General features: G+C 40.2%; 2 protein-coding genes across 3 annotated transcripts in view; one reads left to right on the top strand and one right to left on the bottom strand.

Annotated features, from left to right (window-relative positions):
- Positions 1-25,134, top strand: part of UBE2N (ubiquitin conjugating enzyme E2 N) — a 161,855-nt gene that overhangs the window by 42,238 nt on the left and 94,483 nt on the right. The gene's annotated exons all lie outside the window — the stretch shown is intronic.
- MRPL42 (mitochondrial ribosomal protein L42) overlaps positions 13,991-25,134 on the bottom strand; it is a 29,762-nt gene continuing 18,618 nt past the window's right edge. For both annotated transcript variants that reach the window (XM_069095170.1, XM_069095171.1), the window contains exons 5-6: positions 21,238-21,401; positions 13,991-14,171 (exon numbers count right to left, since the gene is read on the bottom strand). In XM_069095170.1, coding sequence (XP_068951271.1) covers positions 14,126-14,171; positions 21,238-21,401 — 210 coding nt within the window. In that variant the 3' untranslated portion in view covers positions 13,991-14,125. The remainder of the gene's footprint in view (positions 14,172-21,237; positions 21,402-25,134) is intronic.

Below are 25,134 nucleotides of genomic sequence, written 5' to 3'. Positions count from 1 at the left end.
TTACTGTGAGCCTCAGGGTAACTCAGGGGAAACACTGAGAATCCTGGCCTTGGCCTCAGTCTAGACACCCAGAGACTAAAGCACACAAAGTCAACAACCAGACCCTTAGCTCCCAGTCTGAGAAATTAGGAAATAGGAAATCACAATGGGAAAAAAGGAAGATGAGAAGGAAAAGGGAAAGGCAAGAAAATCGATCCAAGTTTATTATAGTGAGCAAGAACAACCAAATACAGAGGACAACATGGATTCTATACTCACACCTGAGATGCACAAAAGGAAATATGAATTGGTCTCAGACCCTAAAAGCACTCTTGGAGGAGCTCAAGAAAGATTTTAAAAGCCAAATTAGAAAGGTAGAAGATAAATTTAAATCTACAGTGACCAAATTGGAAAAAAGTCTCACTGAAGAAAACAAATCTTTAAAAAGTAAAATTTGTGAACTGGAACAGGAAGTTCAAAATCTAACTGGGAAAAATACCTCCCTAAAAAAGGACCTCCAAAAACTAACCAAAGACAATAATTCACTAAAAATTAGAATCAGTCAAATGGAAGCACAGGACTCTATGATGCACCAAGAGTCAATCAAGCGAAACATGAAGATTGAAAAATTAGAAGAAAGTGTAAAATAGCTCACTGGAAAAACAACTGACCTAGAGAACAGACCCAGATAATAATAATAACAGACCCAGACATAACCTAAGAATTGTTGTCTATTAATAAAGACCAAAAAAAAAAAAAAGAAAGAAAGAAAATAACACTTTAAAAAATAGACTAACTCAAATGGCAAAAGAGGCCCAAAAAGCCAAGGAGGAGAAGAATGCCTTAAAAAAGCTGAATTATCCAGATGGAAAAGGAATTTCAAAAACTCACTGAAGAGACTAATTCCTTCAAAATTAGATTGGAGTAACTGGAAGCTAATTATTTTATGAGAAATCAAGATATTATAAAACAGATCCAAACAAATGAAAAAATAGAAGGCAATGTGAAATATCTCATTGGAAAAATCACTGACCTGGAAAATAGATCTGGGAGAGATAATTTAAAAATTATTGGACTACCTGAAAGCCATGATCAAAAAAAGAGCCTAGACACCATCTTTCAAGAAATTATCAAGCAGAATTGCCCTGATATTCTAGAAACAGAGGGAAAAATAGAAAATGAAAGAATTCACCAACCACCTCTTGAAAAAGATCCCCAAAATGAAACTCCTAGGAATATTAGAACCAAATTCCAGAGTTCCCAAGTCAAGGAGAAAATACTGCAAGCAGTCAGGAAGAAACAATTTGAATATTATGGAAACACAATCAGGATAACACAAGACTTAGCAGCTTCTATATTAAGGGATATAAGGGCTTGAAATATGATATTCCAGAAGTCAAAGGAGCTAGGATTAAAACCAAGAATCACCTATCCAGCAAAACTGAGTATACTGCTTCAGGGAAAAATATGGTCATTCAATGAAATAGAGGATTTTCACACATTCTTGATGAAAAAAACCAAAGCTGAACAGAAAATTTGGCTTTCAAATACAAGAAGCAAGAGAAGCATGATAAGGTAAACAGAAAAAAGAAATAATAAGGAACTTATTAAAGTTGAACTATTTACATTCCTACATGGTAAAATGATAATTGTAACTCTTCTTACTATAAGGAAAATTGAAGGGAATATATATGCATATGTATATATATACACATATATGTATGTATAAGAAGGTGTATGTGTATATAAATACATATGTGAGCGTGTGCATATGTGTGTACATGTATACATAGATAGAGGGCACAGGATCAGTTGAATAGGAAGGGATGATATCTAGAAAATAAAATTAAGAGGTGAGAGAGGAATATAGTGGGAGAAGAAAGGGAGAGATTATTTCATATAAATATTATAATAAATATAAATTATTTCATATAAAAGAGGCAAGAGAACATTGTTACAATGGAGGGGAAGAGCAGGAAGGTGAAAGGGAATGGGTCAACCTTACTGTCGTTGCATTTGGCTTAAGGAGGGAATGACATACACATTCAATTGGGTATCTTACTCTACAGGAAAGCAGGGGAGAAGGGCATAAGGGGGGGATGGTAGAAGGGAGGGCAGATTTGGGGAGAGTGTAGTTAGAAGCAAACACTTTTTTTTTAAAGCAATCGGGGTTAAATAACTTGCTCAAGGTTACATGGCCAGTTATTTCTGGGTGTGGTGCTAAGTATCTGAGCCCAGATTTGATCCCCAGGTCATCCCGACACTGGGGCCAGTGCTCTTACTTGCTGAGCCACCTGGCCACCCCTAAGCAATTGGGGTTAAGTAACTTGCTCAAGGTTACACAGCCAGGTGTTTCTGGGTGGGTGCTAAGTGTCTAAGCCCGGATTCGATCCTCAGGTCATCCCGATACTGGAGCCGGTGCTCTTACTCGCTGTGCTACCTGGCCGCCCCAGAAGCAAACACTTTTGAAAAGGGACAGAGTCAAAGTAGAAAATAGAATAAGTGCAGGGGCAGGATAGGATGGAGGGAAATATAGTTAGTCTTTCACAATATAACTACTATGGAAATGTTTTGCATAACTACACATGTACAACCTATGTTGAATTGCTTGTCTTCACAGTGGGGGTGGGTGAGGAAGGAAAAAGGGGAGGAACTCAAAGTTTCAAAAACAAATGTTAAAAAAATTGTTTTTTTACATGCAACTGGGAAATAAGATACACAGGCACTGGGGTATAGAAATACATCTTGCCCTACTAGAAAGTTGGGGGCAGGGAAATGGGGGTTGATAAAAGAGAGAACAGATTATTCAGTAGGCTCACTATTTTGGGGTGGGAGGTAGGGGAAAGACAGGGAGAAAAGTTTGTAACTCAAAATCTTGTGGAAATGAAGGTTAAAAACTAAAAATAAATAAATAAATTGGGGGGGAAATAGTGTTTATTATATGGGATGGCTCTCTGAAAGGTGGGGAAGGATCCTGGGGAAATTTTTTGTGAAATTAAAAAGATATCTATAAATATTTATTTTTTAAAAAAATTAGTTAATGTTGCATACATTTTATCTCTTCTGCTAGAGTTTTTAATGGCCAGAACTATTTCACTGATATTTCCCCCCCAAAGCACTTAGCATAAGGGTCTGCTTATACAAGGTACCAAGTAAATGCTGAACTTTAAGAATATGACAAAATTAATCATATCTCATGAGAACATCATCACATTAATAAGCAAGATCCCCTTGCATAAAACTCATGTTTGAAAACATTTTGCCAACAATTGTCTAAGCACTGTGATGATTTTGTGCCTGTGCCCTGTGCTAATGAGGTTCGCTAGCAGCTGAAAAGATATTTTTACACTTTCATGGGCTTATAAAGGCTGTGTTGGACTTAAATAGAAATCCATTTCCCTTTTTAACATTAAAAGCATTCATTAGGAAAAGAAAAAAATAACTAGAATATTTATGGTCACTCCTTTATATTCTCAGGGCTCCAAATAGAAAGTTCCAAACTAAGAATTCACCCAACTGAAGTTAGCTTTTTCTTGTATAAATCGAGTTACCATTGGAAAGAGGGTTTTGTCAGTAGCCAAGAAAGAGTAATGGAGTTCCATGTATGGCTCAGAGACAGACCTAACAGATGCAGGCAAAGCATGGTTGCCAGAGCCTACGATAGCAATCTGACAGTTGGGGCAAAAAGAAAAAATGCTTTTTGGTACAAAAGAAGTCAATGATGGCAAGAACTCCCAGGTAACTCATTGTTGGCAGCAGTGAAAAGAGCAGCCAAGTGGAAATGTATACAATGGCAAGTGGATGCCTCCAACATTAGTCAAAACAGGAGGGAGGTGTTGACACATAGGTGATGATCCTGCAACCTTGAGAGACTGGATAGCGGGAGGTAGGCACAGCAATAACTCAACCAGGTCCCTAGGGACAGAACCAGTAATTGTGAATAGATCTATATGTGACTATGTAGAACAATGACTGTACTCATTCATCTTGAGACCAGGCCAATTGGTTCTAGAGAAACCAGAGGAGCACTATTGACATAGATTGTTGGAAGATTAGGTTAGTGAAAGGAATATTCTTGAAATCTTGGTCTTTTACTCTTATTTATCTTGATGTGGTAGCTGGCATGACCCCAGGATCTCCCTGTATAATGTTCAGAACTCAGTAGGTAAGTATGATCACTCAGTATTCTAGGGACAGCAGATCAAGGACCTGTCTGCTATATTCTCCATGGATAATGGAGACCCATAATGGAATATGAGACCAGTCTTCTCAGACCACAAAGGGAATGGGCCTCTGAAGGCAAGCTAGCCATAGGATAAAATAAGAACTTTTCCTCTTATCCCTAGAGAGGGCAGTATTTTTTTTTTTTAAGCAATCGGGGTTAAGTAACTTGCTCAAGGTTACACAGCCAGTTATTTTTGTGTGGATGCTGAGTATCTGAGGCTGGAACCAATCCCAGGTCTCCTGATACTGGGGCTGGCACTCTTACTCACTGCACCACCTGGCTGCCCCTAAGCAATTGGGGTTAAGTAACTTGCTCAAGGTTACACGGCCAGTTATTTTGTGTGGGTGTTACCGTGTTTCCCCGATAATAAGACACTATCTTATTAATTTTTTTTGGAAAGAAAAACACCAGAGGGCTTATTTTCAGGGGAGGGCTTATGTTGTCCTGCCTCAGCTCTCCTCCGCGGCACTGCTCTCAATGGCACCAGCAAGCAAATCACTGGGGAAGAACAGGATGACGCACTCACTGTTGCAGCTCTGATTGGATGCAGCTTGGAGCACAGTGTGCGTTTCACCCGGGGGGGGGACAGTGCATACAGAGGGTACCGTAATGTAGCATGTAGCGCAGGAGATCACCTTCACTACAGTAGCAATCTCAATAGGGCTTATTTTTGGGGGAGGGCTTATTTTAGAGGAATCTTACACAGTAAGAGGAGGGCTTATTTTCGGGATAGGTCTTATTATCGGGGAAACACAGTAAGTATCTGAGCCTGGAACCAATTCCAGGTCTCCCGACTCTGGGGCCGGCGCTCTTACTCACTGTGCCACCTGGCCTCCCCAAGAGGGCAGTATTAACTCTGGGTAAGAGGATTAATGTCAAGCCTTATTCTCTTTTAAATTGTTGACATTATTCAGTTGTTTTTCAATTGAGTCGGACTCTTTGTGACCCCATTTGGGGTTTTCTTGGCAGAGATACTGGAGTGATTTGCCATTTCCTTCTCCAGCTCATTTTACAGATGAAGAAACTGGGGCAGACAGGATTAAGTGACTTGCCCAGGATCACATAGCTAGTAAGTATCTGAGGGCAGATTAGAACTCAGGAAGATTAGTCTTTCTAACTTTCTAACTACAGAGGCCCAGCACTCTGCACTGGGTCACCTAGTTGCCCCCAGACTCTACATTCTAGCCAAATTGGCCTGTATGCTGTTCCTCCACACACATTAAATCTTCCTCTTCCATGCCTTTGCCTAGGCTGTTTCCCCTACCTAGAATGCCCTCCTTGCTTACTTCTGTTCCTTGGAACCCCTAGCTCTCTCTAAGGTTCAGCTCAAAGAGTTACCTTCTTCACCTCTAGGAAGAGAACTGATGAACTTTGAGTGCAAATTAAAGCATACTTTTTTTTCCCTTTATCTTATTTGGTGTGTGTGTGTGTTTTCTTTTGCAACATGGTTGATATAGAAATACATTTTGCAAGATCTCACCTATATAACTGATATTGTATAGCTTGCCTTCTCAATAGGTGGAGAAGGGGTGAGGGGGAGGGAGAAAATTTGGAACTCAAAATTTTCAAAAATGAATATTAAAAAATTTTTACATGTAATTGGGAAGTATTTAATGAAATAAAATATATTATGAGAAATAAGAGTATATATCTTACAGAAAAATCATGGCTCTGCATTTCTGGACGGATTTTCCATATCAGGAATTCCCTGCACTAATTAAATCCCAGGTGTAGCCTAAAAGAAAAAATGTGTTGTTGCTTTAGTGGCCTACTTTCTCCTTACTTGTTTAGCTAATACCCAATGAACATAATGCAACAGCCAAGTTAGGCTCTTCAGGCTGTACAGCCCTGGGGTGTCAAACCCCAAAAGAAACAGGGGCCACTATAGGAGGGTCTCTGAAGGCTGCATATTGACTTAGAAAACCATATGACAGGCCCCACTGGGCTCATGTTGGACCCTGAGGTCCAGCCTAGACACACAACCAGCGCCAGAGTTGTGTTATATCATAAATGTCACTTTTCTGCCTTTATTTCCACTGTATTTATGAGCATCATATGCTCGTGATTTACAGTCTAGCAGTCAGTAATATCATACGCAATTGTTAAAGAGATCCCCCACAGGCACACAGTGTCAAAGGTGGGATTTGAACCCAGGCCTTTCTGCCTCCAAGTCTAGCACCCTACCCATTACTCCATGTTGTTCCTCCAGAACACATTCTATCCACTAGATAAAGAAAATGACAATCGCCTGACTTTGAGCACAGATCACATCCAAAAGGAACATTGAGCTTGCCGAGTAAGCTGTCCCAACATAAGTATTCCTGTCCCAACCTGTTTGGAGGCCATGAGTTTCTTCATCCATAAATTGGGCCCCTGGTTTAGAATGGCATGGGGAGAACTGAGAGGCACTTACAGGCTTCTTGGGGGGAAGAGTATGAATACTGGGAGCTGTCATTAACTCAAAATGAATACAGGGGCAGTCAAGTGGTGCCATAGTGCACTAAAGTCATTAAGACTCCTCTTCCTGAGTTCAAATTCAGCCTCAGACACTTACTACCTGGGTGACCCTGGGCAAGCCACTTCTGTAAAATGATCTGGAGAAAGAAATGGAAAAACACTCCAGTATCTTTGCCAAGAAAATCCCAAATGTGGTCATGAAGCATCAGACATGACTGAAACAACTCAGTAACAATAAAATGAATACTGTCCTCTCTTGACCACAGCAGAAAGTACATCAGTAATCTCTTTGGTTTCCTTTTCAGTGGATTATAACTCCCTCTCCTTGTGAGAGGTCAAACAGCACAACAGAAAATCAGAACACTGTCCCAACTGCTAACATGTAATTAAGTCAATCTTTTCCCCCATTGTAATATTCCATGAGCAAGTTATTTGGGGGAATTCAATTCAAGGCAAGATGTCTGAAGAAAATTCTAAACAGCCCCGCCCCATGTTTGGATGCAATGGAGAAATACTTCTTTAATATTTATGCCATCAGGGGCGGCCAGGTAGCACAGCGAGTAAGAGCACCGGCTCCAGTGCTGAGAAGACCTGGAGATCAAATCCCGGGCTCAGACACTTAGCACCCACCCAGAAACACGTGGCCGTGTAACCTTGAGCAAGTTATTTAACCCCAATTGCTTAGGGGCAGCCAGGTGGCTCAGCAAGTAAGAGCACCGGCTCCAGTGTCGGGATGACCTGGGTCAAATCTGGACTCAGATACTCAGCACCACACCCTGAAATAACTGGCAGTGTAACCTTGAGCAAGTTACTTAACCCCGATTGCTTTAAAAAATATATATCTATGCCATCAGACAAGAACAAAATATACTATAACAACACTGTAAAAATAGAAAATTTTGAAAGACTTAAGACCTCTCATCATTGCCATGACCAGTCACAATTCCAGAAGACAAAAATAGGAGAATGCTACCCACCTCCTTACATAAAGGGGATGGACTAAATATGCATAATGAGACATATTTTTAGGCATAGACCATATGGGAATTTTTTTTGCCTGACTATGCATATTTGTTAAAAGGATTTTTATTCTTTTTTTCTTCCCCTGGGGGTGGTGATAGAGGGAGAGAAAATAAATGCTTGTTAAATGAAAAAAAAAATTGAATTAAAAAAAATATTTGTGACTTCAGCAAATTAAATAGCCATATTTAGAGATCCTTTATGTAACTTATGGCACTCAATTATGACTAACTCTCTGAAAGTTTTCTGTTTGTTGGTTTTAAAAAAAAATAGTGAACATCTTAAGTGGAAGAAGTCAGGTTCTTGGGGAGCAGGGAAGATGAAGTGTGCCAGAAGACAGGAGGAAAGAATCATGACGTGATTTATCTTCTTCTGTTTGTTAGGTAAGAGGTCTTTGCAAATCAGTGTCATTACCTTGCATATCAATGCCCTTTCTGACATGCTAGACTGAAAACAAATAAAAGTCAGATAGATGATGAAAGAATGGTGAGGGCAATTTATTTTGCAGATTATGTTTATGATCCTGCCTACGTGGCTGCCACTGTGGCAAATGGGGATTTTTTAAAGAAAATGGTTAATTAAGTTCATGTATGGGTAGTCATCAAGTGCAGCTAAGTGGTGCCATGGATGGAGGACCTGGCATGGAGTCAGGAAGATCTGAGTTCAAATCCAGCTTCAAACACATACTGTGTGACTTTGGACAAGTCACTTTAAGCTTTGCCTGCCTCAATTTCCTTATCTGTAAAATAATACTAGCTCCTACCTCCCAGTGTAGTCATAAGGATCAAATGGAGATAATAATTGTAAAGGCATGCAGTTAGCACTACATATATGTTAGCTAGTATTACTATGACTACAAGTAAAATGCTGGTAGATGGTCCTGAGAGCTGTGAGATTTTTGGTCCCTTTGGCCCCTTTTCCCACCACATCACTATGGAAGCAACAATGCACAGATTTCAGGCTGTTTGGGGTCTTCCTGTTTCAAGGAACACCATGGTCCCCCAAAATTCATCTGTTGGCCAGTCTTCTGATCATGAACTTTTCTCTGTTTGGTTGGGCTGGGCCTCAGTCAGGGGACACAGTCTGTCATAAGGCCTGTACTTAAATTATAATGATGATATTAAGTGCTTTCTATGTGCAAAGAGTTCAGAAACAGAAAAGTAAGACAGTCCCTGCTCTTGAGGGGCCATCATTCTGATAGGGGAGACAAGACAGATGGAAGATTTCAGCTGCAAGACAGACAAAAAGGTCCCATGGTTCTTAGAGGGCAGCAGGAAGGCAGATAGTAATGCTCCTTCTTAAACATCATTTCATCTAATGCTGAACTACTTAGCAGTGCCAAGGGCTTTGATGGAAAGAACTTTCTTTTCTAGGTCTTCAGGACCGAGGGCTATATAGCAACTTACTTAAAAGCCTTTCAACTTTGGTGGAAACTGCTAGACCTCAAAGAGCTCTTAAGAAAACAATGTTATGGGAGGCTAGGTGGTGCAGTGAGTAAAGTGCCAGCCCTGGAGTCAGGAGGACCCGAGTTTGGTTCTGGCTTCAGACACTTAACACCGACACAAAAAAACTAGCTGTGTAACCTTGGGCAAGTTACTTAACCCTAATTGCCCTCCAAAAGGCAAAAAAGAAAAGAAAAGAAAAGTGTTAGAAACCAGGGTCTGTAGCCATGAATTCAAATCCTGGCCCTGCCATTTATCCATATAAATTCAGACAAGTTATTTAAAGCACTATAAAAATCAACTCATTTCACAAATGGGAAAGATTTCCGTAATACACAGCTAGAGGGCAGCTAGGTGGTGCCATAGTGAGCACCAGGCATGGAGTCAGAAAGACTCATCTTCCTGAGTTCAAATCTGGCCTCAGATACTTATGAGCTGTGTGACCCTAGGTAAGTCACTTCACCCTATTTGCCTCAGTTGTCTCATCTGTAAGATGAGCAGAAGAAAATGAAAAACCACTCCAGTGTCTTTGCCAAGAAAACCCCAAATGGGTCACGGAGAGTTGGACATGACTGAAACAAGTGAACAACAAAATTTAAAGAGAGAGTAGGACCTCGACCCCCTATGAACCCTAGTTGGAAGTGGTTCTTTCCATTACACCAAGAACTCCCTGTGGTTTTATCCTGTAACATTACAGGTGTTTGTTGGGTCTTCAACTAATACATGTCTGGGTGTATCTTGGCTGTAATGAGAATCAGGAGCCCTTAGCAAGTCACTTTACTTGTATGTTGAGCAAATAATTTTAAATGTATAGGCCTTAGCTTCCTTTTCTGGGAGAAGGTAAGGTTGGTCTAGAAAAGACCTTAAAAATTCCTCCCAGTAATCATTCCATGGTCCTGTTGGTGCAATGGCTGATTCTCCTCACCTCTCCTTGACTAAATTCCTTGGGGGTAAGGACTTTATCCTAATTCATTTTGGCGTACCCCCATGGTGCCTAGCACAATGCCTTCCTTGTGTATGGCAGGCATTCAATATTGGCAGAAATGAATCAAGAGTCATTTTCAATTTTCTTCTTCCAATAGACTTCCAATTTTTCTTTCTAAAAGGAATCTAGTTGTTCTACTGGGTTTGCATAAAATCTACATACAATGGCAAGCTTGAGATATTTCAGTTGTTCTCAAGTAACTCACTAGTAATATTATTAACACAGCATAAGGCAAACTTGGTTCTGATAAAACTTTCTCAAAAAGCTTTTATATTTTATTACAACACATTATATTTGTAAATGACATTTAAGTCAAAAATTTAACTAGATTTTTAGACAGTAATTTAAAATGGTTTGATCACAGAGTTCTCTCTTCATATTCCTGGACTGCTAATTTCTCAAAGTGCAGCATTTTCCTATTCATTGGAAGCAGGTTAATCAGCCACATTCTTGACATGGCAGTGATTGCAAATTTACGGCAATAAAATATATGGGCAAGAGCATATCATTATGTAAAACTTGTCAGAATAAAATATTTTATTTCTAAATTGAGTGCTTTATCATGCCTAGCATGAGGCCATGCATATACCCTGTAGGCAGTTAATCAATATTAATCTAAGGCTATGAATATTTACCCAACTAAGAGAGATATGGCCAAAATTTCTGAATAATTTAAAATCAGACATAATGAATAAATTTATTATTCTTATTCCCATGGTGATAAAGTAAAAAATAATGAAAAAACTGGAAATAAATTTAAGATTTATGATAAGGAAAATCTTCATGGATGGAAAGAGAAAAGGCTTACCTCAGAGAGATTAGTAAAACATAAACAATAAGGAAATCTAATTAGATTTTTCCTTCCTTATGGCTTCTTAAAATGATTTTTAACTCTACTACTCAAATTTCCAACTACACAGTTGTGCTTATGTTCACCCCTTTTACCATTTTAAAAATAAACATTTGGGGTGATGGTTGCAATACACAGGGAGTCTAGGTTGTTGCAATATTGATGGAGTCTAGGTCTTAGTCATAGAACTAAGACAGGATCCAGTGGCTTTGCTTTAAAAGGACAAAAAGACAGTGCTATAACTGCCTTGAATTTGAGCATCAACAATGAGTAAAAATTTTAAAAATATAACTTTCCAGGGTGGCTACGTGGCACAGTGAATAGAGCACCAGCCCTGGAGTCAGGAGGACCTGAGTTCAAATCCAGCCTCAGAGACTTAACACTTACTAGCTATGTGACCTTGGGCAAGTCACTTAACCCCTTTCCCCCTCCAAAAAGCAAAAATAAATAATTTAACTTTCCTGTCACACTGTTTCTTCAAAGATCTATCAAGTATTTGTGGTAACAAATCTCACAAATACAAATGGAAAAAGCTTCCATCTATAGCTAGATAGGCTCTTTTAATGAGATCTGACCCTAACTTTGCTTAGAAGTCATTTCACTTGCCCTGCTCAGTATTTTTTTTTTTTTTGCTTTTTTGGAGGGCAAAGTCACATGGCTAGTAATTGTGTCAAGTGTCTGAGGCTGGATTTGAACTCAGGTCCTCCTGACTCCAGGGCTGGTGCTCTATTCACTGTGCCACCTAGCCATCCCCTCAGTATTTTAATCTGCAAGACGGGAGGCTGAGATTATTAAATTCCAGGTGCCATGGTTTAAGAGAGGGCATGAACAACATAGAGGACAATCAGGATGAAAAGCCTTGAGACTAGATCTGTTGAAGGGACTAAGGATACGTAGCTTGGAAAAGAGAAGACTTGGAAGGGTCATGATAGCTGTCTTCAAGTAACTGAAGGGCTTTCACAAGGAAAAGGAATCAAACTTTTGTTCGGCCCCAGAGAAGAGAACCAGGAGCCATGGATGAAATTTCAGAGAGAAAGTCAAGAAAAACAGACATTCTCAGGACTGTGCAGAAGTAGGATGGGCTATCCCCAGGGATGGAAGGCTCCCCCACTTTGGCAATCATTAAACAACTTGGTGTTAGCAGGAAGGCCTGAGCTCAAATGCTGCCTCAGACACTAGCTGTATGATCCTGGGCAAGTCTCTTAACCTCTTGGAACCTGTTTCTTCATCTGTAAAATGATGGGGTTGAATCTGATGGCCACCTTAAGTTTCCTTTCCCAATCTAAATCTATGACTGGATGCTCCTTTGACCATTCCAGGAATTGAATGGTGGGTATCCCTTTCAGGTATTTGTTGAATTAGATAAGATACCTTCTGATTTTCAGACTGTGATTTAATTGCTAAAAATCATTTTAACCTCCAGAATCCCGTGATGCCCAACTATATGAAAAATAAGTTGTTAAATCTGCACCATATTCGATCTACTGAATATTTACCAGCCCCCTATCTTGTTTGCTCCTTGGTCCTCCCCACCAATGATTATTTAATCTCAAGTGAATATCCAATTATTCACAATCAATTAAGACTACTATGGCAGAAGACACTGAACATTCACTAGATGAGAGTGCCCTCTGGTGGTTCAAGTGACATTGCTTTTTAAGAATCAGTGACTTCATTCGTATCTCATCTGGCCAAGGGAACTTTCTTCATTCAGGGAAAAGCCATGTGTCCACTAGCTTACCTGAGGTCTGTCTGGAGATTTTGAGACAGCTATTAACCTGAAATAAAACTCAACATTCCTTTTTGGGGCCAAAAAGACACAAAAATTTCAAGTATGTATAGCAACTGTTTGACCAAGGCACGACGACTCAAATTTTCTATAGGGATTTAAAGTTAACACTGAAGTTTCCTTAAAACAAGTCTGTGGATAACTATTCTTCCCGTATGTTAAAGTGAAGGAAACCTTTTTATCCAAGGCCATACTTCTATTAGCAAATGATTCAAATATCAAATTTGTTTTGTAAACTTGAAGTTACCAGCTTTTTTCTCCAGTTTAAAAAATATATAGATGTATTTAATTGATCTAAAAGAAAAAATTGACCAGTTTTTTTTTTACATTTTTATTGGCAACCAACTTGAGCAGCGATGTAACATTTCCTTTGTTATTCTCTGATCACTGCCCCTGACTTTAATTCACCAAATATTTATTAATCCCCTAGGACTTGCAAGTCTTTCAATGGCGACAGCTTTCTTATTCAAACTAGGTATAAAGTATTATTTCAATAGGCATTGCTCCCATCTAGATCTAAATATACCTGCCACAAAAATAATTTTCCTTTTCCAATTACAAAACTTTTCATTTTAGTTTTTTTTTTCCCCCAGCCTTTGCTGAGTTTAAATGTGGAAATTTTTCTGCCTCTTTGAAAGACTGGTTATCTCCCCAACAGAAATGCTGGAAAGAATATATGTTAAAAAGTCCATCTTGACTAGTGAAGACAAATGGGGTTGTAATTTTACGTATTCATAAAAAAGGCAGTGAAAACATTTATGTTCTAACCAGATAGTTGCAGAAAAGACTGTGATTCTGTACAAATTTTCTTAAGTCAGTAAAATGCTATAATGGGAGGGGAAGTGGGGAAGTATATCTTGAATTAATCCCTTTGCAGAAAAAAAAAATTCAGCAGTCACTTTTTTTCCCCCAATAAAGTATCAGTGAAGGCATTATACTTCAGTGAAGCAATTACCTTTCCAAACCTCAAATGAACAAGAAAGTTGATTCGTGACTTTCCTACTATACTTTATGAGTTATTTTCAAAGGCAAGATAAGATCTTTTGATGAAGAACAGCCATTCCCCATTTTAAAATTGTTTTTTTCTTTGTGTTTATACCCATTATCATGATAAGACTGAGCTGTGGTATCTTGTAAAATGCAGTGGAATGTGGCAAGTGGGAATTAACTCAATCAGGTATCTTTAAATCAGAATGTCAAGACTGGAGATTATTTGACATACGAACAAAAATATAATCAAAAATCTAGAAAAAATTTTTATTGAAATTTCTCTATATATCAGGAAACACTTCTTATTTCATTTCTTCAAGTAGTGAGATAAACAAAAGATGACATTTTCCCTTTGACAGTAAATGATGACTATATTAGTGTCTCAAAATCATCTCTCTTTGGGAGGATTGGGGTTTCTGCGCCGCAGATGATACCTTGAAAAGAAGGAAAAAAATCCTGGTAAAGATGTGCTATTTTGGATTGTTTATCCAATAAAATTTAGATTTGTTTGCTGTGGCATAGTCTCTTTTACACACACACACACGTGTGTATCTGTGTATATATGTATGCATACATGTAACTATGTAAATATAGACACATACATATAGATGAGTAAAATTTGATGAGATTTATGTATCTATTTGTATGTATATATTTACCTTTATCATCTACCTATCTATCTATCCATCCATCCATCCACCTCCAGATATAATAAATATGCCACCTTACCCAAGTCAGTATATAACCGTTATTATCTTAAGATAGGAATTCTGAGAAAATGTATTCCCTTCTCTTAGGTCACTAAGACAGTAAAAACCCTAAGTGCCTTCCTCACTTGATCCTGCTGTCTCAAGGATACCAGTGGAGCATACCCTGCCCTTACCATGTGGCCAGTCCATTTTTTCGCATCTTATATTTCCTTGATGATGTTTTATCTTCCTCTTCTTCCAAGGTCCTAATTACATACTGCAGCCTGCTCACAGCCCCCATGTCAGGGCAGCCCCACTGCCCTCTGGGTGATAATCATTTTCAGTTCTTTGGCATTACTGTGTTCCATGTCTTGTAGCCATGCAACACTGGAGGAATTTTTTCTTTTTGGAGGAGGAAGGTAGGGCAATTGGGGTTAAATGGCTAGTTTTTGTGTTAAGTGTCTGAGGCCTCATTTGAACTCAGGTTCTCCTGACTCCAGGGCCGGTGCTCTACTCACTGCGCCACCTAGCTGCCACTGGAGGAATTTTTAAAGAGACAAGTTTTTGCTTCCAGGAGAGTTACCAAAGGAACTCTACAACTTCCTAATGGCAAACCAGCCTGCTCTCCTCCTCCTTCTCTTCCATGAGGCTCAACAATGTTCAGTCCCAGGGTGTGAAGCAAACAGAAAGATACCATCTGAAAACAGTAGTACATGGAGGCCTTCACCATCCACACGAAATCCCTCTTCAACTTGGCTTCTGTCGGACCTCCTCTGCCACAAAGCCAAACACTGAGGAAGTAGATACCCTTGTTTTATGCTTCACGTGAAGTTACTGACCAGAGGTGTCAATAGGGAGGGCTATTTCTGTTTTGATATCTTTCAAGTAATAATCCTGAATGGTTTAGATGAATCAATGAGAGGTACCTTGTTGGAAGAGAGCCTTGCCTACCAAAACAAATGCTTTGGTGAACAGTAAGCTCATTGGAACTTGTTTTCTGGACATCCTACAAGGTAAAAGTGGTCTGTTTGTGACTTTCCTGCCATATATCACATCCCTCTGTAAAACTTCCATTCCCAAAATCCTGCTAACCCTACTGATGATCTTCCCTTATCAAGGCTACCCTTGATGAAATGCATAGGATGACCCTCATAAAGATTTTAAATAGACTGCAAAGGAGGCCTATAGTCCCACAGTTACTGATGTTGTCAGGGTCACCTTTTTTTTCAGAATAAAACTCAGATTTTTCTCAGCAGCTCCCATATCTGCTATACTTTCTTTACTTTGTAAGCCAACCCCCCAACAATTCTGTCATCTGCTCTTGATGAAGTCCTAGTCCAACCCAGCTGCTTTTCCTCTTTCTTCTCTTTTTGCTTCCTCTAAAAGAACATTGAGGCTGTGATGTTAAGTCCCAAATGTGGCTGTTCTATTGTCCTAGTAGATGAAAACATGTTATAAAAATCTTTATGAATCTTTTCCATTTTTCTTGCTTATTGTCCTCTGATTTTCTGCCTAAAATGTCCTCAGGATGACTTTGCTTAAGTTGGATTTCTTACTGAGTGTTTTAAAACCCATGTTACCCTTCATTGCTTTTTTCTGCTGTTAGGGAATACATCAGTTGCCTTGGTAAGATTTCATGCAAACAAGTATATATGTTAACTAGTCTCACTATTTCTGTTTGCTCAGGGAATCAACTGATTATTATCTGAATTTCTTTTTAGGGTCTTCTGGTATACTTGTGATAGCAAATTGGTTTATACTGGTAAAACTTTGCATTTTGGGGTGTCCATGTAGCACAGCAAGTAAGAGCACCGGCTCCAGTGTCAGGATGACCTGGGGATCAAATCTGGGCTCAGATACTTAGCACCACACCTAGAAATAACTGGCTGTGTAACCTTGAGCAAGTTACTTAACCCCAATTGCTTAAAAAAAAAAACTTTGCATTTTCCTGCCATCCATTACCCAGTACTGATTTTAATAATTCAGGACTAAGTTGTTTCAAGTGTATGGCATATCTTTTTCTCATTACTCTTCTTCTAGTATGTTACTCACTCTGATCTTCACTCCAACGAGTCAGTGGTCTGAATTTAAAAATAGAAAAGTTGACAAGGAGTAAAGAACAGATGTACTGTATAGGGAGTCCAGAAAGAGCCAGGAGTGTACCCTGGAGAGGAATAAATACATGGTTAGCCTGGGTCTGTGCATCTTAAAATGAAGGCTCTGGAAGGAACCAGTCAATCCAAGGAAGAGGCTGCAGGAGTGAGGGACATTTCCAATGTGTGAAGTCTAGGAGATGTGAGAGTTTTTTGAAGCATGGCAGAGGAAGAGGTGGAGAAAAGGCTTCAGGAAGAAGGTGGTACCTGGGGTGGCTAGGTGGTGCAGTGAACAGAGCACTGGCCCTGGAGTCAGGAGGACCTGAGTTCAAATCTGGGCTCAGACACTTAACACAAAAATTAGCTGTGTGACCTCGGGCAAGTTGCTCAACCCCAATTGCCCTCCAAAAAGCAAATAAAATAAAATAAAATAAAATTGGAAGGGGCTTTAAAGAGCCTGTATTCCAATCTATTAATTAGGGGAGGCTAGGTGGCACAGTGAATAGAGCGCTGGACCTGGAGTCAGGAGGACCTGATTCAAATCCAGCCTCATTCACATAACACCAAAAAAAACAAGCTGTGTGACGTTGGGCAAGTCACTTAACCCCAACTTCCCTACCTTCCCCCTCCAAAAAGAAAAAAAAAAAAAGGTGGTACCTGAACTGGGCACTGAAGGAAGGTGAAGCTTCTAAGAGACAAATACAAGGAGGCAGCACATTGAGGGTGTGGAGGACGGCTTGGGCCAAGCAGATGGGACAAGAAGAGCAATCATCAGAGTAAGTGCATGGGAGTGGGACAGAAGAAAACAGAGCCTGCCCCCAAGAGGCTCCGGAGAAGAGTGAGAGCAGCTCAGGCAGGCACACAGTTCAGTCAGATACTCTCTCACTGCCCCACGTGCAAGGGACATGGTGTAAAGCACCATGAGCAGCACACAACCAGGTTCTCCAACCCAGCATCACTCAGACTCGATGCTAATATGGAGTAGTGGTTAAGCAAGACCAAAAAGCCAAAACAAAAAACCTTCCACTGTCAAAGTCCTGTGGTCAAACTGATCATGACTTAAAACATATGAACATAAACAAAGAAAAAGAACTAGATTTTGTTTTCTGGACTAGAGCTATCAGAACACTGGGCTCCTGGCCAGAGTCTGAATAAATTTCTTAAGGACTTGGAATAAGTTTGGCTGGAGACTGAAGAATCTAATCAAGAGGGCTTTGTGATGAAAAGAGAGGAAAGAGGGAAAAGATAAGCCCCAAATACAAGTATTAAATGGGACACTACTACAGAGAAAAACAAACATGACACTGGGGGGAAAATAGTGAATGAAGAGCCCAGTAATTAACAGGAGAAAATAACCTTGGAACAGAGCTGAGAACAGTATTTTGGCCTCATCTGTTTACAAATGCTCAGAGCAAAGGACATCAACTCAAGTGGGGAGGCAGCTGCAAAAGGCCAAGCCTAAGTGGGTCCAGAATTGGACAGAGGATTGGTTATGTCAATAGGAAGGGACAAATATGAAATGAGGTCTGAATAAAGCACGAGCAGTATCTCATAATGGACTTCAGGAACAGGAAGGACATGATTTTGTGACTGTAAGGAGTTTTACAAAAACAAAGCATTTCCAGGTTCCTTGCTTCAGGTAATGCAAGTCAGTGGCATAAGCTGTGTACAAAGAGATTAGAAAGGGAGAAATTTCTAGAAGGAAGGGAAGAGGTTATATTTGCCATGCTGAAGCTGATATTCAATTTAGGAAACATTTCTCAAGAGCCTACTTTAGGCACTTTGCTAAACACTGGGGATACAAAGACAAAAATAACAGAGGTCCTGCCCCCAAGGAGCTCACACTCTCCTAGGGGACACAACACATGCATAAAAATAAATACAAGGAAAATTGAGAAGAAGGTCATCCCAACAACAGGGGTGACCAGGGAGGGCTTCCCAGCAGATAGCACGTCTTACCTGAACTTTCAAAGAAGACGAGTGTGGAAGTAGCAATATTTCCCAAGGCCCTACCCCTTACAGGCTAGGCTAGTTTGTTTTAAGAGTATTGAAACCATCCCTAAGACAACTACCCAAGAGGACTAAGATTTAAAATTTTACATGGCTTTGGCTTCTCAGTGGTCTAAATACAAACGCCAGACAACAAGGACTCAGGAGTTCTTGCCTCCAGCTTCTGAGCAGCACACTCAGAAGCTGCCTCAGAGGAATCGATGCTATAGCCTTGCTGAGGTCTCTTTCCATGTTATTGTTTAATAAACTTTCTTTCATTAACTGTTAAACTGATCTAAGACAGTGGTGTCAAACTCAAATAGAAAGGGATCCCTGCAGGCTGCATACTGACCTAGAAAACCACAAGTTAACATTATCTAGGTTGCATTGTATTTTTATTTATTTTGTTAAACATTTTCCAATTACTGTTTTATCCAGGTTCAGGCAACAGTAGAGTTTTGTGGCCTCTTACAGCCTGGTCTCAAATTTGATGACTGATTTACAATTATTTCATTTCATTCCAATTCTAACCCTGAAGCAACACCCAGACCACTCGGAATCAGGCCCAGCTTACGTCAAGGAAGCTTTTGGGAGGCAAAGAGGAGCAGGCAGTGCATGTGGGCATGGGCAGTGCCTTGTGTGAAGACATCAAGGCAAGAGATGGAGTATCATGTGATAGGAAGAGTTTGTAGTGTGATCTGGTCAGAGTACAATAACAGGGGAGTGGTATCAAATAAGGCTGAGAGGTAGATAGGAGCCTTAAAAAAAAAATCAAGCTAAGGAGTTCATTGTATTCCCTATAGAAAGAAGTATTTGGGATTTGACTAAAAAAAAATGGTGGAGCGACAACATAAGCATGTGATCAATTAACAGATATTCCCAGCTATGAGCATGAGTTTCACCAGGACACAGGATACAAGCAGAAAACTAGACTCAGATCTGAGTCCTGAAGAATCTTAATCATCAGGAAGTGTTAGGGGAAAAGTATCTTTTAAGGAACTTTTTCAAGAAACTTCCCAAAAATATAAAAGATGAAAGCTAGTTATGGCCAGCACCTGTAAAGCAAGATCAGACAGGGTGCCAACAAGCAAGGCAACCAAACTCTGAGTATTAGCAAACTGAGAGCAATTCAGAAACTACAATTCTATGTTTCCTAACAAGTGTACAATCTTGTCTTCTGAATTCATCCGATTCCTTCAGTTTCTTGGTGTATTCTTGAAATGCCAAACAGAAGAGCTTGTATGTGATGGGCACTAATCAATTCTCCATCCATCCCTGAGTCCTCCCCAAGTCGAAAGTTTGCTGTCTACAAGATGCCAAAGACTAAATACCATTTCACCATGACAATAAATCATTTACTAGGGAAATGAATAAAAACCCAAGTACTAAACAAACATCTCACAGAATTTTTTAAAAAGAATAATCCTTTTCATCTTCAAGGACTTCTGACAATTTCCATTATAAGCTCTGTCAAAATTAAGAAAAATGTTATTCTGACATTGTAGCTTCAGTTATCATGTCTAGGCTAGTACTTAAAAGTAATGTGCGGAGTGCTGAGATTGTCCCTAGTTTCCTAGAGCTTGTCCCAAGTCCCCAGGACAAGGAGTTCTCCACTCATAAACCATCAACATCAGTTAATGTGATCTTTGTCCTTTATAATTCCTCATTCTCACTCATCCAGGAGCCGTATCTTGTCTTTCCTACCTCCACAACACCTCCACCATCCAGTCCACTCTCATGGCCACTCTAGCTAGTTCAGGACCTCACCACTTCGCACCTGGATTCATGCAAGGGCCTCCTGACTGGACTCCCTACCTCCAGTCTCATTCCCTTTAATTCACACTCCAAACAGCTGCCAAAGTGATTTTCCTAAAGCACAGATCTGACCATGTCATTGCACTATTCAGCAAGTTCTAAGGACTGCCTGTTTTCCCCTAGGATCACATACAAACTCTTCTGTTTGGCACTTAAAGGCCTTCACAACCTGGATCCAATGTACCTTTCCTGTCTCATTATGATTTACTGCCAGTTCTTCTGCTCTCCAGGTCCACTGGGTCTTCCTGTCGCTCTTCACACAAGATGGCATGGCAGGCTGCCCCCAACCATGTGTTTGATCCATCTTCATTTTTAAGAATCCCCAGTTTCCTTTAAAGCTCAGCTCAAGCACTATCTTCCACACAAAGCATCTCCCATTCCCCCTACTGGCCAACCTCTTGCCAAAAGAAAGGCCTTATATTGATTTATTTATTTTGTATATACTTATGCATGTTGTCGGCAACCCCCTGCATGTAACATAAGCACCCTGGAGTCAGGGTCCATTTCATTTGTGTGTACCCATAGCACACGGCAGTCTGGCACATAGCAAGCACTTAACAAAGGCATGCAGATCATTATCATCTTTCCCTTGAGCTATATCACTACTACCTTGATTTTCTCAAGTGAGAAAATACAAATAATCTTTGAGGCTGTAAAATAGTAATGTAATAATTACCAAGCATCATTCTTTAGTTCATTTAGAACATGAAGGGAGAATCACTTTTTGTTTTGTTTTATTTTTTGGAGGACAGAAGGCAAGATAATTGGGTTACGTGGCTTGCCCAAGGTCACACAGTGAGTTAAATGTCAAGTGTCTGAGGCTGGATTTGAACTCAGGTCCTACTGATTTCAGGGCTGGTGCTCTATTCACTGCACCACCTAGCTGCCCCTTGTTTTTTAAAGAAAATACTTACTGTCCATAAGGGTACCAGCGGTGCTTGGTAGTGAAGAACAGTTTATTCAGCTCTTCCATCATTGGTCCTTGCTGAGTAGTGTTACCATCTGTTTTCAATCTGCTTTTCAGCATGTGTTCATATGTTTCTTCTTGGTTATCCACAGGGTCTGGTCTAACTATAGGCTGCAAAATATGAGTTCACTATATCAAAATAAGAGAAGTTCCAGCCATTATTTAAAACTTCTGTTGTTGGGGCGGCCAGGTAGCAAAGCGAGTAAGAGCACCGGCTCCAGTGTCAGGATGACCTGGAGATCGAATCTCAGGCTCAGACACTTAGCACCCACCCAGAAACACCTGGCCGTGTAACCTTGAGCAAGTTACTTAACCCCAATTGCTTAGGGGTGGCCAGGTGGCTCAGCGAGGAAGAACACTGGCTCCAGTGTTGGGACGACCTGGAGATCGAATCCCGGGCTCAGACACTCAGCACCACACCCAGAAATAACTGGCCGTGTAACCTTGAGCAAATTACTTAACCCCGATTGCTTAAAAAAAAAAAAACTTCGTTGTTAATGAGTTAATTTACTAGGTCATAGTGTTTAAGTGGTAAAGGTATTTTCCTGATAAAGCAGTGAGCACAAAGTTTTAAGATATGCCTAATTTCTCAAAGAATCAGGAACATTTTCCCCTTTCATATCACCATCTATCTGTTGAATTTTTCAAATGAAAAAATTCTTACTACCTTAATTTATACTTACTAAGGATGAGCACTGACTGTTTAGTCAAAAGCAAAACTTCTCACTGAGATGTGAGACTCAATACCAATCTTTCATAAATACAATTTCTTTAAACTGTTGCTAATATGGAAAAAGGCACTAGGTGGCACAGTAGATAGAGCACCAGGTCTGTAGTCAGGAAGACCTGAGTTCAAACTCAGCCTCATATACTTGGTAGCCGGCAAGTTTCTTAATATTGTTTGCCTCAGTTTCCCCATCTGTAAAATGATCTGGAGAAGGAAATGGCAAACCACTCCAGGATCTCTGCCAAGAAAATCCAAATGGGGTCTGAAACAAGTGAACAACAACAACAGTATCAATAAACTTCAGTACTTTCAACTGTCAGACCAATATTTATCATAGGAGATGCCATAATTATTTCTTTTTTATCAAAGGCATTAAGATATAATCTAGGGCTTATAGGAGACCTAAGGAAGATTCCCCTCAAAAGACATTATTCCCCTACTAGGAAAAATTATCATCTGTATGTAAAGCATAAAATGATAATGCAGATGAAAAAAATCATCACAAAATAGTTCTGGAAAACTGTTTTAAGAAAAACCAGATACACTCTGACACAATAAAAAAACGACCACAAAAATTTGGCACAGTTTTCCTTGAATTTACAATTACCTGAATTACAATATAATTCTTAACTTTAATTTGTTTGCCCACAAAGTACTTAAATAACAGGTTAACAACATACGTTAACACTGTGTTCATTGCTATAGGACACAAGATTAACATCCAGTTAAGGGATTGAGAGAAATTAAGAGAATTTTACATTATTATATAATTATACATTATATACATAAATTAAGAAATTAAGATAAATATACATCTTCAGTTCTTCATTTCACTTCATCATTGTGAGGATACTCCAGGCAGCAATTCCCTCTAATATAGAAAAAAGGTCCTGGAGTTGCTGTTGTAGAATAATTCATCCCCCTGAAACCAATCTGGTGATGAGCCTTGTGACCAGTGAGGCTGGTCCTCAAACAACACATATGCTGTCAAACCTTTCCAAACCAAGGAGGCTCTGCCACAAGTGGCTCTCTGAGGACAGAGACTTCAAGAACCAAGGTCTCCTCGGGACTCCAAGGAGACACAGGACAAACAGAGAAGAAGGAAAGGCTCCTAGTGAGTAGAGCCATGATGATGTGGTGGAGAGTATGAGACAGAGAAACACAAATGAAGCAAAGACCAATGGGAGAGAAAGAGCTGGTCAGGGAAGGCTTCTTCACATGTGCTGGCCTGGAATCCCAAGGACAAAGTCTCAACCATCAGAAAAGGCAGGCAGCCACTTAGGTGAGAGTGAATACAATTAGGATAAGGCAGAAAAAAGGCAGGAGACCCCAGGAATCACTATGAGTCTGTGGAGAAGAGAAGAGAGGGAAGTGACACTGGATCTGACTTTAAGACAAGACCTTTGTGTCTGGCGGGGCAGGAGGTGGCTTTCAGACTAGGTCCTGAAGCCCTGAACAGACTGGGCCATGAGAACAAGGAGCTAGGCCTCTTTAATAGAAAGAATGCAGCAAACATTCATCTCCGTGCTAAGGTAAGATGGAGTTTGGGGGCGCTGGGCCAGACACTGCTGGAGCTTGCTTCCAGGTGCAAGAAAGAGCTTCAAAGAGTCAATTCACCTCTAAAAAGGAACATTTTTCTCCCCATTCAGCAGCAGGACTGGCCCAACATATAATAAATCTCCCTAACTGTAAGATGGAAAATATTTTTATTTTTGAATAAAGATAAAAACATTGTGATTAATGATTTGTTTAAAGTCACACAATTAGCCTCTGGCATACTCAGAAATCGACCCATTATCTGATTCTTAGGAACTGTTTGATCTACTTGACTGAACCTCAAAGAGAGAACATGTGAAAAAAATCGAGTTAAATAGGAGAGAGGGAGGAAGGAAAGGGAAAAAAAAAAAAAAGCACTTATATAGTGTCTACTATAATCCAGGCACTGGACTAATTGTTTTTACGAATGTTTTTTATAATTTTCAATAATTTTTTAAAAATTTTACAATAGTTTTTTTTTTAACAAGTATTACTGCATTTGATCCTCACAACAACCCCAGGAGGTAGTATTAGTATCCCCATTTTACAGTTGAAGAAACTGAGACAAATAGAGGCTAAGTGATCTCTCTAGCGTTACACAGCTAACATGTGTCTGAGCTTCGGATCCTCCTGACTCCCGGCCAAGTGCTCTAACCACTGCACCATCCAGCTGCTCCTAAAGCTCAGTATGGTGGAATGTCAGCCTTTAAAAAGTTGTAATTCTGGTAGAAGCAGGAAATTCTGTGACCTCCCCACACAACCACTTCAAATACCTATAAAATATGACTCTAGGGGGTGGCTAGGTGGTGCAATGAATAAAGCACTGGCCCTGAAGTCAGGAGGACCTGAGTTCAAATCCAGCCTCAGACACCTGACACACTTACTAGGAGTCTGACTTTGGGCAAGTCACTTAACCCCAATTGCCCACCAAAAAGCCAAAAAAAAAAAAAGAAAATGACTCTAAACAAATTTTAGAGCTACAGAACCCACAAAGTGACAGAGAGAAACAAATCTCCCACTGAAGGCAGCCTGGTAGGCTGACAGGAAGGGTTCATTGCAGCACACTGGGAGCCGCAAACATGAGCCGCACCATTTTGGCCCCAGGGCAACCCTAACCAGCAGCACCTGAAGCAGACTTCAGGAGGGTGAATCACCAGCAGCTGTGGCGGTTTCCAGACTTTTCAACCCATAAACACCAAAAAGAAAGTAAAAGGTAAGTCCAGAACTCTGTTGGAAAGGAAGGGCACGGTCCGGCCCCTGCCCCCTGAAGCATCTGCTGTGTGGCTGCCTCCAGAGCTCCTGGCCTATAGGTCTTAGGTGGACCAATCAACCACTCATATGGTAATCACTCTTGCTTTGACCTGCTTGGATCTGGGTTGTTTTCTTGGGTGGAGATCCTGGGGTGAGAAACACCAGTTTGCCAGTGTGGTGTCTGTAGAGAGGGTGCCCTCCTCAGACAAAACCCCAGTGATTTGGGACAAAGCTCTCCTCTCGGGAAGCAGAGTTCCACCATAGCAAAGACCTCAAATGTCAAGTAACTGATTGGCAATATGAACAAGCAGAGGAAGCACAAACAGACCA

This window comes from Petaurus breviceps, unplaced genomic scaffold (genome assembly GCF_028583685.1).
Source record: "Petaurus breviceps papuanus isolate PSGF00001 unplaced genomic scaffold, PetGlider_PUasm1.0 225, whole genome shotgun sequence".
NCBI classification, from domain to species: Eukaryota; Metazoa; Chordata; class Mammalia; order Diprotodontia; family Petauridae; genus Petaurus; species Petaurus breviceps.
This window is presented reverse-complemented; position numbering and strand designations above follow the sequence as displayed.